The 15,997-nt window shown below is 35.4% G+C and overlaps 1 protein-coding gene across 1 annotated transcript in view; it reads right to left on the bottom strand.

Moving 5' to 3' along the window:
* LOC113922401 (cationic amino acid transporter 3-like) overlaps positions 1-15,753 on the bottom strand; it is a 64,266-nt gene extending 48,513 nt beyond the window's left edge. Inside the window, 1 exon segment of the mRNA XM_035729304.1 lies at positions 15,667-15,753. Coding sequence (XP_035585197.1) covers positions 15,667-15,753 — 87 coding nt within the window.
* Between the last annotated feature and the right edge of the window lie 244 nt (positions 15,754-15,997).

Below are 15,997 nucleotides of genomic sequence, written 5' to 3'. Positions count from 1 at the left end.
GTAAAGGTGGAAAGAAGAATGTGCCTATAAACTATCATTTATTTAACAATGTCTAGGAAGTGGCTACCATGTCCCCAGCTAGGTGCTGTGAACAGCAAAAGCAACTAGGTTCCTGCCCTCATTGGACATAGGTTGGGGGGGAGCAGTATATCCGAGAATTTCTTTAGATTTTCTTCCCCCACCCTGCCTCTCCTGGTCTATTTATGCTTATGGAATATTGGGAGCAGGGGACTCAGAGTCAGACAGAATTCAATGAAACTTAGTTTTGAGAACACTCTGAACCTTAGTTTTTCCATTTGTAAAATGGGGTGATCATACCTTCTCCACAGGCTAGTTGTCAGATTACGTGAAATACTGTATGTAAAGAGACAGCCATGGTGCCTGAGGCAGAGGCACTTAACATTAGCTTTTATTACAGCCATCTCTGTTTTTACAACATTTGCACCTCTGCCATCATATAGTATCCTCTGTGGAACTCTTGCCTATGGAGTTTTGAGGTAAGTACCTATGGATTCCTAGCACGGAGATACAAGGATTTGGGATCAGGAAAATGAGGCGCTTGAAGGCCAGAAACAGGGGCATCAGGAGATCACATTTCTGAGGACTTAAGGTCCTCAGCACTATGAGGCATTATGTTTCACCACTTTACGGAAGTACAGTTTTCCATATGTATTTTAAAGATACTGGTAAATTGAAGTCCTCATTAAGCTAAATGGTAAAAGAAGAAAACCATTAATCACAAGAAAAGAAAAAAAAAAAATCCTGTGACTAAATACCTAGCTCTATACAAACAAAAGTGTTTTTTTCTCCCCAAGTAGTTTTCTGGATGTTGTAGCAGATATCAGAAAACTGTATATGTTTGGCACATAGTTTATGTTCAATATATGTTTGCTGAACAGGCAAACAAAAATTAATAAACTCTTCCCTTTATTAAATAAAATTGTGAAAGTCCCCCTAGAAATAGTAATTTCCAAGAGGTAGCCAAATCAGTCAATAGTTTTGCATTTGACTGATACTGGTGAGTATTAGGAGTCTGTACTAATTCTGCTTGAGTTAAAACGTTGGAAGATACATGCTGGTTTTCAGAGCTGTCAATCCAAGAGTATATAGGCAGTGACTTTTCTACAGAGAAAAAACATCATTAGTTTTACTCAAACTTTTCAGAGATATTCTGTCCCAGATTTAGTATTCTAATCTACAATGACAGTGTAATACCTGAATGGACTAACAGGATTTCATTCTATTATCAGGCAGTCCTTGTTGTCTGGCAACAATAATTAAAGAATGCGTTACCTTGCAAAGTGAAGCATTACCCATTGGCTTAGGAAGTTCTCCAAACATGATTAAATCATTCATAGCTTTTAAAATGTTATGTTGAGTCGTCCTTTAGTTTGTGATTTAAAATTCTTATCAAATTTTATCCTGGTTAAAAGTCATTTTCTCATGAAAGATAAATGTGAAATATTCAATGACTTCATGTCTACTTATTCCATGATCTCGTATGACCATGGAGTTCAGATAAGGTTTAATTTGGTTGGGTAATTATTTAGAAAATGCAAAGTGTTTAAGCAAACACAATTAAAATACGGACCTCTAGGAAACCTACAGAACATCTAGTCCAAACCTGCATTTCAGGAACTAGAAAACTGAAGTACAGGAAGAATGAGTGTTTAGTTCAAGGTTGTTTACCTTGACTGGCAAACCACCGTTCTACTGAATCATGATGTTTTTATCCTTAGGGTTACTTCTCTTTCAGATAAACAAGTTTATGTAAGTTTACACATATTCTTAACCTTCGCTGTGTCATATTTGTTTCTTCCTTAGTATAATTACTTTCTCTTAGTTAATTGATTGTTCTCCCTGTCTTTCCATGACCTATGTACATTCTAACATGAAATGTTTTAAAGAAGAAACTGAAATAACGATAGTTATTCAGGAGAAAGGTTAACATCTGATATCCATCAGTCTGTTGTTAACAAGACCAGAATAGGCTTCATTCCACCCCCTAGTAACCATTCCTTAGATCTTCCTCTATTCTTCCTAAAATACCATACAACACTAATGCAATGACAAAATAGCATTGCTTTGGGGTGCATTTATCCTTAAAATTCTCCAATATTTGATCCATAACTGAGGTTTTCCTCTTTCCTTAACAGTCATTAAATAGAAACATGAACACTTTTTATTGCTATAGATTTAGGTATCTGTATCTGTATAATCTTTCTATTTAATATGCAGCCCCCCCTTCAGAGAAACAGCAGAACAAACATATAGTAGATAAAATGATTTATGTGTTTGTTTGGTAACCAAAAATGTCAGTCATGGAATGGGAAAATGGGTAATAAACGTTAGTGGATCCTATCTTACTCAGATATAATTGAGCCTCTTTGCCTGACAATTTTGCTCATAATGATAATTGACCAAAACTCAGTTTATTTTTGTTAAATAAAAGTCATTTCCCCTAAGTAATATAGTTTATGGCAAATGTGGTAGAGCCATAAAAAAAAATAACAGAGGGACACTAAATTGTTGTTTGTCTTTATCACAAACAAAATACCATGACAATAATGTTCCTTATCACTGAATCTAGGGAAGTCTTATTTGGCATTTAAAAAATTATTTATTTAGGATTTTTTGATATAGTTCTTCTTTAAAAAAAAAAAAGTGTAACATAGTACCTGCCATTTAAACGCTCTTGGCTTCAGTTTCCTCAACTGTAAAATTAATGGTTGATATTTAGATATTCCTAAGCTTACTTCCAGTTGTAAAAGTCAGATTCTATTATTTAGTTATATCAAATGAAACTGTTCCTCCTTGTTGAAATGCATGTATGTATGTGTTCAAAAGTTCTATCCATATTGTACTGATTTATTCAAATTTTAGCAAGTGTGTACTGTTTGCCTGACAATTTCATGCACGGGTGTAAATCAAGGATAGGCACACTACGGTCTCCAGGCTAAATGTGGCTTGCTGCCTATTTTGTGAATAAAGATGTTTAGAACCTTGCCGTACAATTTTGGGTACCTGTGTATGGCCGCCTTCACATTACAGTGCAGACTAGTAAACTAGTTAACTTAGTTTGAGAGAGCCCACAAAACCTCAAATATTTACTATCTGGTCTTTTACAGAAAAAGGTTGCAAAACAAAAATATACCTTTATGTATATACTCATTTTATTGAATCTGTTGCAGATTCTTACTGCACTATAATAAGCATTTTTGTTGTAGGTGTTGTTCTTGGGTGTGTGTGTTTGTTATGTGTTTTTGGTCTTTTTGGCAGTAAGTTGCACCTTTGTTTTGTTCATTTTTCAATCTGTTTTTCTGTTCATGCTAATATTTCAGTTGATTTTACATTATGTAAACAATTGGCAACTGGTCATTGAACTTAAAAGCCGGTAATGTATGGATAACAGTCCTGATGCTATTTAAAGATGACTGTGAATAAGCTTAAATAAAACTTGTGTTTTTGTCCAAGAAAACACTGTCAATGGATTGAAAAGCTGTTTCCAGTTCTATATATCTCTAGGCATTTTCACTAGACTATTTCCTTTTTGTTAAAGGCAGAAAATATACAAGTTATAATTTGTCATAGATTATTTTTAGATTGATATTTATAGTGCTTCTGGTAGACAGAAAAGTAAATCCTGTTTGATAAAATAGAGGATATTTAGACTGCTCTTTTCTCTCTAAAATGGCCTTTTCATTTTAGGACCATTGTCCATTTTCTCCTTGCTTTTGTTCCTCCATTTGGTGTGGTGGAGGGAGGAGAGAATGGAGAAGAAAGAAAATGGCAGGAGCCATCCCAGTCTGAGGTGCATGAGGAAAGGCTCTGCTTCAGTTTACATTTAGATCTGATGGTTGCTTAAACTCCACGGTTCCCCCTCATCTCCTCAGGAAATTAGACTTAATACAATTTTTACGGTTGACTCTATTATATGAGAGGATGATTAATGAAGATGACATTTCCCCTGATTGTTGTGCTCTTTAAAAAGATATTCTCCATGAAGAGCTCGCATTTCTAGGCTCCAGATGGAGATGACATTCTTTGGGGAAGAAATCGAGTTGAACTCTGTTTCACTAACCACATTTCCAGGTACAGATTACTATCTTGGTGCTTCTTGTCAGACTCATCAGAAGAGATATGTTTTCTTTGAAGTGAAGCACTCATCAGTTCTGAGCACTGAATTACATGACCCCCTTCTCTCTCTCTTTCTTTAAAGTTCACCGAAGACACTAACATTCTGAATTGTTTGAAAAATTCCAGGAAACTTTTGTTGGAGAATCTTCAAAGATTTCAACTGGGTCTTAAATTGGTGATTCAGGACATGAATATCTAAAAGCAGACAGGGTTCACATCCCACAAAGGTACCTTTCAGATCACACAGGCAGAAGGACTAACCAACTGCTCTGGTCTTTCAGGGATTTTGATATTCTTATGTCTTGGAAATGGCATCCAGCTATTTTTGCTAATCACCCTCAGATATCAAAAACCTTAAATCTGTTCTGGAGTTATTGGAAGCTAAGTGGGCCAGAAATCATGCTAATCTAATTTCAGTGTGATCTTATAAATACAGAAGTCAACGTTGATTTTGTACCAGGGGGCAAAGTAGTCTAGGAAAGGGGGAACTTGTCTGAATTTCCTCCCTGGACAAGCAGATACCCTGGTTGCTGGGCCCAGATGTATGTATTTGTTAATTAGTTAGTTACTAATTGAGTTTCTCATACATTTCAACCACTGTATATATTCTCATGGAGCTCACAGTCTAAGTGAGCCCTAGAGGCCTGGTCTGAACCCTTTGAAGGCAGGACAGATCCACCTTGAGGACTGACTTGAAGACTGACTTGAGGACCCCAGACTATGATATCCAGTGAGAGCTAAATAAGTTTTGGGGGACAAATCTGAAAAAGAAATTTGAGGAAGATAGTACAATGAGGTAAGACTGAGAGGCAGAATTTGGTTATGAGGTCACAAGACTATACCAGAATTATCAGGCATTATGGCAGACTTTGGGTTGGATAATAAGATAGAGAGATGGGCCAGCGGCCAGGGCTGGTGGAGAGGTGTGTGTGTGTGTGTGTGTGTGTGTGTGTGTGTGTGTGTGTGTGTGTGTGTAGAGATCTTTCAGAGCACTGAGCTGTTTAGGAAGAACTCACCTTCTTATTATTACAGAATAACCCAAGGGAAGAGCCTCTGAAATAAAATGCAGACTCAATCACAGTAAACTGTAAGGAAATGGTTTTATTACTTTTAAGTCTTTGTTGTGGTATCTCAATTTGGGATTTCAAAGTTTTTGCCCCATAGTGACCTCTTATGAATAATCTTAAGAATACATGCTATGGATTTTTAATTAGAACATAACGTGTTTTCATATTCATTATTGCATCTAAGGTACTTTAAAATAGTTTGTGCCCACTCAGGTAAAATGTTTTTCTTGCAATTGCATTTAGACTATTGCTTAGTCAAGTCTTTCCTTGTGTGTTGTGAAAAAAATCAACTTTCTTTTTTTTAAATTTTATTTTATTATGTTAATCACCATACATTACATCATTAGTTTTTGATGTAGTGTTCCATGATTCATTGTTTGTGCATAACACCCAGTGCTCCATGCGGAACGTGCCCTCTTTAATACCCATCACCAGGCTAACCCATCCCCCCACCCCCCTCCCCTCTAGAACCCTCAGTTTGTTTTTCAGAGTCCATCATCTCTCATGGTTTGTCTTCCCCTCCGATTTCCCCCCTTCATTTTTCCCTTCCTACTATCTTCTTTTTCTTCTTTTTTTTAGCACATAATGTATTATTTGTTTCAGAGGTACAGGTCTGTGATTCATCAGTCTTACACAATTCACAGTGCTCATCATAGCACATACCCTCCCCAATGTCTATCACCCAGCCACCCCATCCCTACATGTCTTTCTCTAAATCACAAATCTCAAGTTACTAGAGTTCAAAATGAACCTTCTTTAGAAACATTTGTTTGGCATTCTAAAATAGGAGAAATGACATTTCTATTCTATTCATTGTTAGTTACCATCGGGACCTCATCTTATTGGAATGAAAAATTATGGATCAGGAAGAACTTATGTATCAAAATAAATTTAGGAAGATACTACTCAATATTAAGATCTGCTGAGAATATAAAGGGATTCAAAGAGAAGACCTGTCTCTTTAAGGAGATGAATGCATTTCCTCAAATAAAGTTTTGTATTTCTATAACCTGGATGAATCTGATTACAAAAGAATTTCACCAGACACAATTAAAATTTCTTTTATCACTTAAAGCTGTCATTTAATTGATGTGGTGCTTTGTAATTGAGGGTGTTTGGGACCTAGGAAAACATGACTCTTAAGATTCTTTGACATTTTCCTATTTCAGAATAATCTGTCCCTTTTGGATCTATTTAATTTCAAACTGTAAGTCTGCAAAACTTTCCTTTCTAACCCTGGTAAAGCAATCTGGTAAATTTTTTTAAAAAACACTTTTTCTTGGCTACTTTATCCCATTCAGTTCCTTTTCTTGTTTCTGACAAGAATGATGACCACTTTCCTTAAATTCTTCATCCTTAAAACTTCATTGTCAAAAGATGAACGTTTGGTCTTGTTGGAATAAAATGGGCTTGCTCCAATTTTCTCCGAGTATCCACCACACCAAACTGTGCCTTTACCAATTTTTACTTTGATTAGTCCCATGTAAGAAAATGACCTTTCATCTACTCCCATCTCTTCTGTGACTTTGCCCCATTACTGACTCTCTCTTTCTAGAACATCTTCCATTTCTCTGGACTGATTCCTTCTCTTCTGATTTTGACTATACCTCACTCTCTCTCATCACACAAAATTACAAAAACTAAATTTAAAAGAAGAAAAAAAAAACCTCATTGCCCTACATTTATTTGTTCACAAGTTCCCTTTCCTTCTAATCATGAACCTCTTTAAAACGATTAATTTCACTCACTGCTGCCCACCTCAGTCCTTAGACGTTCCTGAATGTACAGAAGTCTGAATTTACCTTTTTGTTGAAATTGCTCTCAGTGGTCAAGAATACTGCCCCAGTTACAGCATCTAATGATCTTTTCCCCAAATTTATACTTTTGACACATACAGAAGTTATAGTGGTGACCTCCTTCAGGCAACTGCTACTCCTGTTTCTCATTCTAGTTTATTCTCAGCATCCTTGACACACTATTTTGAATCTATTTTTAGTTGTTGGTATGGCTCAAGTTTCCATATCGTTCTTCGTCTCTTTTCACTTTAAGATTTCACTCACTTTATATCTTTGCTTAATCTCTGACATGCCAATACTGCTAAAAAATATATATCTATTTTATATATATTTATGTATTTTCCTTAAATATCTTCATATATATATATATATATATATATATATATATATATATATACACACACACATGTGTATCTGTCTATCTATCTTCCTGGATATTGTCACTTAGATGGGTATGTCAAACTGAAAGTATCCCACCTTTTAAAGCTGTCTTTGTTCTATATATCCAGGAACCATACTGGAGACTGCTAGTCACTATCAATTCTTCCCACCCCCATTACTAACTCAATATATCAACTGCAAACCCTCCTGATTCTACTTGAGAAATGTCTTTTCCTGATCTCTCCTCTTTTTTTCCATTCTTATTATCTTATCATTAGCCCAGTTTCTCATTGTCATTAAAAAACATATTTAATCTCCTTAGCCTGTCTCAAAGCTGTTCAAGTCCTATTTCTAAACTGAACTTTTCAGTGTATTCTCCTAATGCTTCTCCCCGCTTCTTGCCACTGTGGGTCATATGTCATCTCCTGAATAATAACTTAAGGAATAAAATGTTGAAAAGCTTACTACTTTTATGGTTTTGATCATTTTCTTTTCTCAGTTTGCTGTGCTTGTGTTTTCATGGCCTGGTAAATTTCTACCCATTTATAAATTCCAATACAAGGGTCCTCTTTGTAAAAAACTCTTTTTTGTGCTTAGGCAGAAATAACTCTTCCCTTCTCTGTGTCTCAGCTGTAGCCCTTTTGTTTTTAAGTAACTGAAACGTAGTCACCTTAGATTAAATGGAGAGAGATTCACAGGGAAAGAAAATGTGCTTTACATACATATACCATTTGTATTAGCTGTCTTTTGCTGTTTAACAACATAGCCTGAAACTTAGTGGCTTAAAACAATTCAAATTTATTATATCATAATTTATATGGGACAGAACCTGGTCATGGCTTAGTTGGGTCTTCTCCTTTGTGGTCTCTCAAAAGATTGCAACCAAAACGTCAGTCCAGGCTTTATATTTTTATCTGAAGCCTTGAATAGGAAAAAATTGACTTCTGAACTGAGCAACAATACTATTATCCGTGACAACATCTACAAATCAACAAAAGGCATGATCTTTTAAGGTCTTTCATCAAATAAAGTTTGGTGCTGTTGTCTTTGATATATACTTATATTATTGAGACTCAACACAAAGAGTTTGGTCTCATTCTGTGACATCGGCAAGTGTTCAAAATGAGAGATAATGGAACTATAGTAGTAATATGGCTTCTCGCACTGTTTCTTCAATTTGGAATACTGTTACTTAAGTACCTTTATGTTTGGAATATTTATATAGGCTACAAATCTACCTCCTTCTTGAAGCCTGCAGTGATCATTCAACATCTATTTATAAAATGTTTGTTATATGTGAGCCAAGGGATAGATATTAATTCTACTATGAATATGATGGTTTCTGCTCTCCAGGGACTCTGTCCACTGGGGAAGACATCTTGGTAAATAGATATAAAACCATTGGTAAATGCAGTGGATATTTATAAGAGAGAATCAGAAGTAATCTCTTTCCTTGAGGGTCTTCAGTGTTTGTACTATAGAAATACTTGCCTTAAATTACTTGTTTTAGTTATTTTTTATTTGCCTCATGTCTTATGTTAGTAGTAAATTCCTGAAAAACATGCAGCTGAATATTGTTTCCTTCAAATCTTTTTCTAGTAAATCTTCTTTCACTTCCCCCTTCATATGCTTCATGTTCCCAAAGCATATGACTATATCTCCATTTGCTTCTCTAGACAATAAAATTCTTTTTTTTTAATTGAAGCATAATTGACATATAACATTGTTACTTTCAGGTATATAACATAATGATTTGATTTGTATATACTGCAAAATGGTCACCACAGTAAGTCTAGTGAACATCTGTCACCCTACATAGTTTCAATTTTTTTCGCTTGTGATGAGAACTTTTAAGATTTCCCCATCCAGCAAGTTTCAAATGTGCAATACAGTATTATGAACTATAGTCACCATGTTTTATATTACATCCTGATGACTTATTTATTTTATAACTGCAAGTTTGCAAATTTTGACCTCCTTTCTTTAGCCATTTTGCCCAGCCCTGCCCCTTCCTTGGCACCCACCAAACTGTTTTTTTTTTTTTGTATTCATGAACTTAGTTTTTTAAAAAATTCATTTCACTTAAAAGTGAGATCATACAGTTTTTGTCTTTCTTTGTCTGACCTATTTCACTTAATATAATTTCCTCAAGGTCCATCCATGTTGTATAAATGGCAAGATTTCATTATTTTTTATGGCTGAATAATATTCCACATATATATATGTGGAATATATACATATATATATTTATATATATACACCATATCGTCTTTATCCATTCATCCATCGGTGGACGCTTAAATTGTTTCCATATTTTGGCTATTGTAAATAATGCTGTCTAGAACATCAGGGTGCATATATGTTTTTGAGTTAAGATTTTCATTTTCTTCAGATAAATACCCAGAAGTAGAATTGCTAGATTAAAGGTATCTTTTTTAAATTTTCCGAGGATCCAGCATAATGTTTTCACAGTGGCTATACCAATATACATTTCCACCAACAGTGCATAAGGATTCTGTCTTCTCATGTCCTTGACAACACTTGTTATTACTTGTCTTTTTGATAACAGCTATTTGACAGATGTACGGTGATATCTCATTGTGGTTTTGATTTGCATTTCCCTGATGATGAATGATGTTGAGGATCTTTTCATGTGTCTGTTGGCCATCTGTATGTCTTTGGAAAAATGTATATTCAGGTCCTCTGTCCATTTTTAAATGAGATTGTTTTCTTCACTATTGAGTTGTATGAGTTTATATATTTTAAATATTAACCCCTTTTCAGATATATGACTTGCAAATATTCTCTCCCATACATTAAGTTGCCTTTTCATTTTTTTGGAGACTATGAATTTTTTATGGAAAATAATTATATTTCTTATCATTTTATTTATTTTTTTATTTTTTAAGATTTTATTTATTTATTTGACAGAGAGAGACAGCGAAAGCAGGAACACAAGCAGGGGGAGTGGGAGAGGGAGAAGCAGGCTTCCCGCTGAGCAGGGAGCCCAATGTGGGACTCGATCCCAGGACCCTGGGATCATCACCTGAGCCGAAGGCAGACGCTTAACGACTGAGCCACCCAGGCACCCCTTTCTTATCATTTTAATCCTAGATTTTCCAATACTGTATTAGATTCTGGCCACTGAAAATGTGATTCTTGAACTGGCCACACTGGCATCGCCTCTAAGTTTGTTAGAAATGTAGGCTCTTAGGGCCCACATTAGAGCTACTGAATTAGAATATGCCTGTATCAATATCTCCAGATGAGTGTGTGCACATGAGATTTAATTAACACAGTGCTGGAGAATATACAGTATCATAACACAGGATTTTTCAAATGTGTTTGAAGAGTCATCAATATCAGAATCCAAATCACTGAATTTGGGTTAACATGATGGTTTGGTGATGGCAATGTTGTGGTAGTGATGGTGGTTTGAGTTTGTAAAAATTCACGGCCATTGGCCTCACCTCAGAATCTACCAAAAATGTAATATTCATGTTTCTGTTTAACATGTTGTTCAAGTGATTTTTAGTCTTATAGAAGTTAGGTGAAGTGTTCAACCTCTGGAGCCAGATTCCCTCAATTTCCTCCTTAATAAAATGGGATAATGAGAGTGTTCATCTCTTTGACTTACAGAGTGGTTAGAAGATTACTGTGAGTTACTTTACACATTGCTTGCTGCCTAGTAATCATATGGTAATGCTAGCTGCTAATAGCTGTGACATATATCTGGTGTTCAACAAATGCATGTCTGCCTTATAAAGTTACTGGCCGTGGTAGCCACACAGTAAATATTATTTTTACTTCATTTATTTTCTTCTTGTTTACTCCTTTGCCCAAATCATATTTTAATTGTGATTCTTTCCTTTCTTTGTTTCTTCCCTGAGACTTTCTTTTTCTTTGTGTTGTTTGCAATATCCTTCATAGTGTTTAGCATAAATTCCTTGATAAATTTCGTTACATGGAACATTTGCTGATTTCAGTATTAAGAGATAAGAAGGAGCAGCAGGGCAAAGAGAAACAATACCATGACCCTGAAAGAAGACGTGTGAGGAAGACAGTATGTAGATGATAAATGGCTTTGTAGCCAGTTTGGGGAGATAGCCACAATTCAACAGGCCCTTAAAGTCAGCTATATAAAATGAATTTTCACAGCTACCTAGTCATGGCAACTAACAGTCTGGATTGTTCTTAGAACCTTCTGACTTCAGCGTGTCTACAAATAAATTTCTCCGCAATTATTTTTAAAGCCCAAGTATTTCAATCCTCAAATTTTCATTTTACTAAATGGTTAATTGTTTTGAAAATCAAGATTTCCAAATGCAAATAATTTGTAAGCACAGAAAAAGGAAAATTCAAGGTATGTTTTGGTAGAGCTTGTAAAGCTGCTTCATTAAATTAGCAGGAGGTTCAACTTTAAAAGAGTAGATTGATTTAAAATATGTCCGTTAGTACCACTTCTTTATTTAAACATTTAAATAGGTTAGTCTTACATTGTAAGAAAATATGAACTCTGCTCTACACCAGCAAGGCCTCGTGGAGGGGCTCTTGCCTACATTTTCCTATCTTAGCACCAGCTACCTAGTTCACAACTCCAGTCAGGTCTTGCCATTACTTGAACACACTGTATGGAACTTACCTGTTAAATTGGATGGATGGATAAATGAATGATAAATGGTTGAATAAATAGTGTGAAAATGAAATAATGTTTTGGTTTATTTTTTCTTTAAGGCTATGCCTATGGAATAAAATTTGAATAAAATTAAAAACAAAAGTGTTTGCTAGTAAAAATAGTAGGCTTGATAGAGTTGGGTAGCTTTGTCTATGGAACTCTGTCATTTTTCCTGTAGATTCAGGTTTCTCTTCTAAATCTATAAGTTCATTTCAATTGGATCTTTTTTTATTGGGAAAAAAGACACCTGTTTTTATTAACTAAATTTATGGAAGGTTTGAATTGAAAACTGGAAAGTTATTTTTGTGTCCTTTGGTTAACTTTTTAATTAATGGCCTCTACATTGCCAACTTTAAAAATGTTTAAACATAGAGACTTAAGTTGTAAAAAAAAGGTCTTGGTTTAGCTTTGAATGAATCCAGAAATACCACTGAAGTATTTGCTTCTACCACAAGGAGCTACTTTTTAATAGCCAATTTTATTTGACTACCTTTTCTTTTTAACTTACAATTAATCCTCCTAGGAGAATACCTGGTTTGGAAACAAGGTAAATAAAAATAATCTTTTTGCTTGTTGGACCAGCTGTTTATAAACAGATGATTATATAAACACAACGGGACCACCTTTGCTGAAGTTCAAGCTAAGTATGGTGAGTCTCTAGAACTTCCCTTGCACAGCAGGCAGCTGATCATGGCAAGGGTGTGTTTATCCACAGACTACTATCCCTACAGAAAATGTTCACATGTCACTGAAAACTTTTTTATGTTGCTGTCCTGTAGTTGGACACCACAGATACAAATTAGTGAGACTCTGTAAACAAGATGTTCTTACTCTGTGGTAATATTTAAGTGGTCTGTGGTGAATGTTTGAGGGTCCTTGAAACCTCTGAAATTGTATACTAAATTTTAGAATAATTAGAATATGCATTTTCTTGGAAGGGAGTCTATAATTATTATCAGATTCCCCAATATCTCCAATATCTCTATAATTGCTTCTGCATCAAATGTGGTTTACTTAACTATATTCCTCACTAGACTTTAATCATGACCAAATATGAAACTTACTATTGAAACCTCGATACCAAAATCGGTACTTAGTACAGAAAAGGCACTCAGTGTTGATGAGTAAGTGAATAAATGAATGTATGGTTGAGAGAATAAACAAATGGACTGTATCATCTGTTGCTAGGATCTAGTGTCTTATGATGATATGGCCCTTCCATTCAACTTTTTTCTTGGCTTGGGGGAGGGATTATACCTAGATTGCTTGCTCTAAGTGTTTCATGTCAGAGTCCACTCAATAGAGTGTTTATGCTCCTAAAATTTCTATAACAGAGCTAAGAATAACTTTTAGCATATTGTATAGTAAAACCATTTAAATTCTTATTCTCATGAGAATTAACAAAGCTAATGAAGTATTCCAAAGAGCTCCTCTCCAAAATTATTCTTTTATATTTTTACATTCTTTCTTTGTAAAAAAAAACCATGCTCTTTTTCATTTTTACCATTCTGACCCATCATTAAATTGACAGTTGATTTGATGTAATAAACAATACATGATGAAAACAGGTGTAATATAATTATTGCAAAATATTCCCAACACTCATTATTTGATTGATAACCCACACATTTAATGAGGACTTGATAATGGGACTAATTGGGAACCAAAGTGCATTCTTAGGTTTTTCTCTATATTGGAATTCAAAAAATATTTGTAAAACAACATTTGATACTGAACTGTCTTGCCAGTTCGGCAGAAACTTTGTGAGTCTGAAGAGAGAAGTGTATGTGTATGCAGGGGAAAGGAAAGTTTAGAGCAAATACTTCTGATTAGACCCAGGCTCATATACAGACGTAGAAGCATTTCGATGACACATTAATTTCTTCATGATGAAATAACACCAATTTTTGGTTTGCCCCATTCTACTCAGCCAAGGAAATGAACCAGTTCTAACAGAGTCCCTTCTATTGTAGTGTACAGACACTAATGGGGAATTGGGTATACAAAATTTCTTAGCCTAACTATATACTAAGATTCATAAATAAATTCAAGTCTTAGGGCTAAACCATCTGCCATGTATTTTCCAACTGATGTACTTAAAGCAGAAAAAAACAGAAGTACAGATAAGCGCCATTCATGTAGAAAGGAATGAATGGTGTGCTGAAGGACTGGGTATTTTCACTCTCCCCCTCTCTCTTTTTTTAAGATTTTATTTATTCATTAGAGAATGTGCACAAGCAGGGGGAGAGGCAGAGAGAGAGAGGGAGAAGCAGACTCCCCATTGACTTGGGAGCCGGATATGGGGCTTGATTCCAAGACATGGAGATCATGACCTGAGCTGATGCTTAACAATCTGAGCCACCCAGGCATCCCAACTCTCTCTCTCTCTTTTTAAAAAAAGATGGTATTTATTTGAGAGAGAGAGTGAGCTCGAGCAGGAGGGGCAGAAGGAGAGGGAGAAGCAGACTCCCCACTGAGCAAAGAGCCTGTTGGGGGGCTCGATCCCAGGACCCTGAGATCATGACCTGAGCTGAAGTCAGATGCTTCACTGACAGCCACACGGGGCCCCAGGTATTTTCTCTTAAGCTATTTTTGAATCAAACTAAATTATTACCTTTAGCCACAGAAGATACCTTTTTCTTCTTTCAAAACCATTGGTATAAGGCATTTTAGTATAATAATACAGTTGTGGTTTCATTTATCTAAAATAACACAAAAAAGATATATCAACCAAGATTGTTAAAATATGTTAAAGCATCTGTTGTGAGTAGATTATGCCATTTCCCCCACTTTGTTTCTATTATCTGTTTTATTAAGAAGCAATACAACTGAAGATCTAAATTTTTGTTTTTAGACAAAATGAATGCTTTGAATATAGAAACCACCTTTCTAAGACTTAGTGTACATTAGTGGATTTTTAAATAGTTTTGAGAGCAATTGTGGCAAGGCATGCTTGTTCTTTGTCATAATTTGTTGGTTTGAAATCTCAATATGAATATAAAAAGTAATCAAAAAGAATAAGATGAGGAGACACAAAAAATCTGCTCTGCTGGAGAATATAGAGTGAGAAAGGTGGCCCAGCACCCATGACAAAAGAATCCAAGTCAAAATAAAATTATACTGACCTGAAATACACTATCAGGTTTGTGAGTATGAATTAGCATGATTTTTACATTTTCATATGAGCAGAGACTTTTAGCTCAGGGAAGAATGTTAGGCCTTAACTAATTCTTTCCTTTAGTTTATGAAAGAGCAAATTCAGATGAGGAAATGTATGGACAATATTATTTGTCCATCCAAGGTCATATCCCTATTTAGGGTCTGAGCTAGAACTGGAATCCTGAATTCTTTACTCCACACTTTACTATAATGCACTACTTTTTGTGAAAACTTGTTTCTGTTGAAATCTATATATTAATGCCTATGGTAAAATACATGAAGGAAATCCTCAGAAAAGTCTTGTCTAACATTGTTAACTGTATTAGTTATCTAATGTGTATAACATATTATCCCCGAACTTGGTTAAAACAAAAATTATTTATTATCTCAAAGTTTGTGTGGATTAGAAATCCAGGTGCAACCCAGCTGGATCCTCCCATTCAGAGGATACCACAAGGCTGCAGTCTAGGTGTGGGTCAAGGCTGTAGTCATCTTGAGGCTCAAATGGGGCAGGATCTGCTTCTAAGCGCACTCCCATGGTTTCTGCAGGATTCAGTCCCTCACACTGAGCAACTGTTGCTGTCCAACAAAATACCACAGACTGGGTGGCTCCAACAAAAATGTATCTTCTCACCATTCTGGAGGCCAGAAGTCCAAGATCAAGGTGTTGGTAGGGTTTCTCCTGAGGCCTTTATCTTTGGCTTGCAAATGGCTACATTCTCACTGTGTCCTTATATGGCCTCTTCTCTGTGTTCATGCATCCTTGATGTCTTTTCATCTTC

Source organism: Zalophus californianus, chromosome 9, assembly GCF_009762305.2.
Source record: "Zalophus californianus isolate mZalCal1 chromosome 9, mZalCal1.pri.v2, whole genome shotgun sequence".
NCBI classification, from domain to species: domain Eukaryota; kingdom Metazoa; phylum Chordata; class Mammalia; order Carnivora; family Otariidae; genus Zalophus; species Zalophus californianus.
This window is presented reverse-complemented; position numbering and strand designations above follow the sequence as displayed.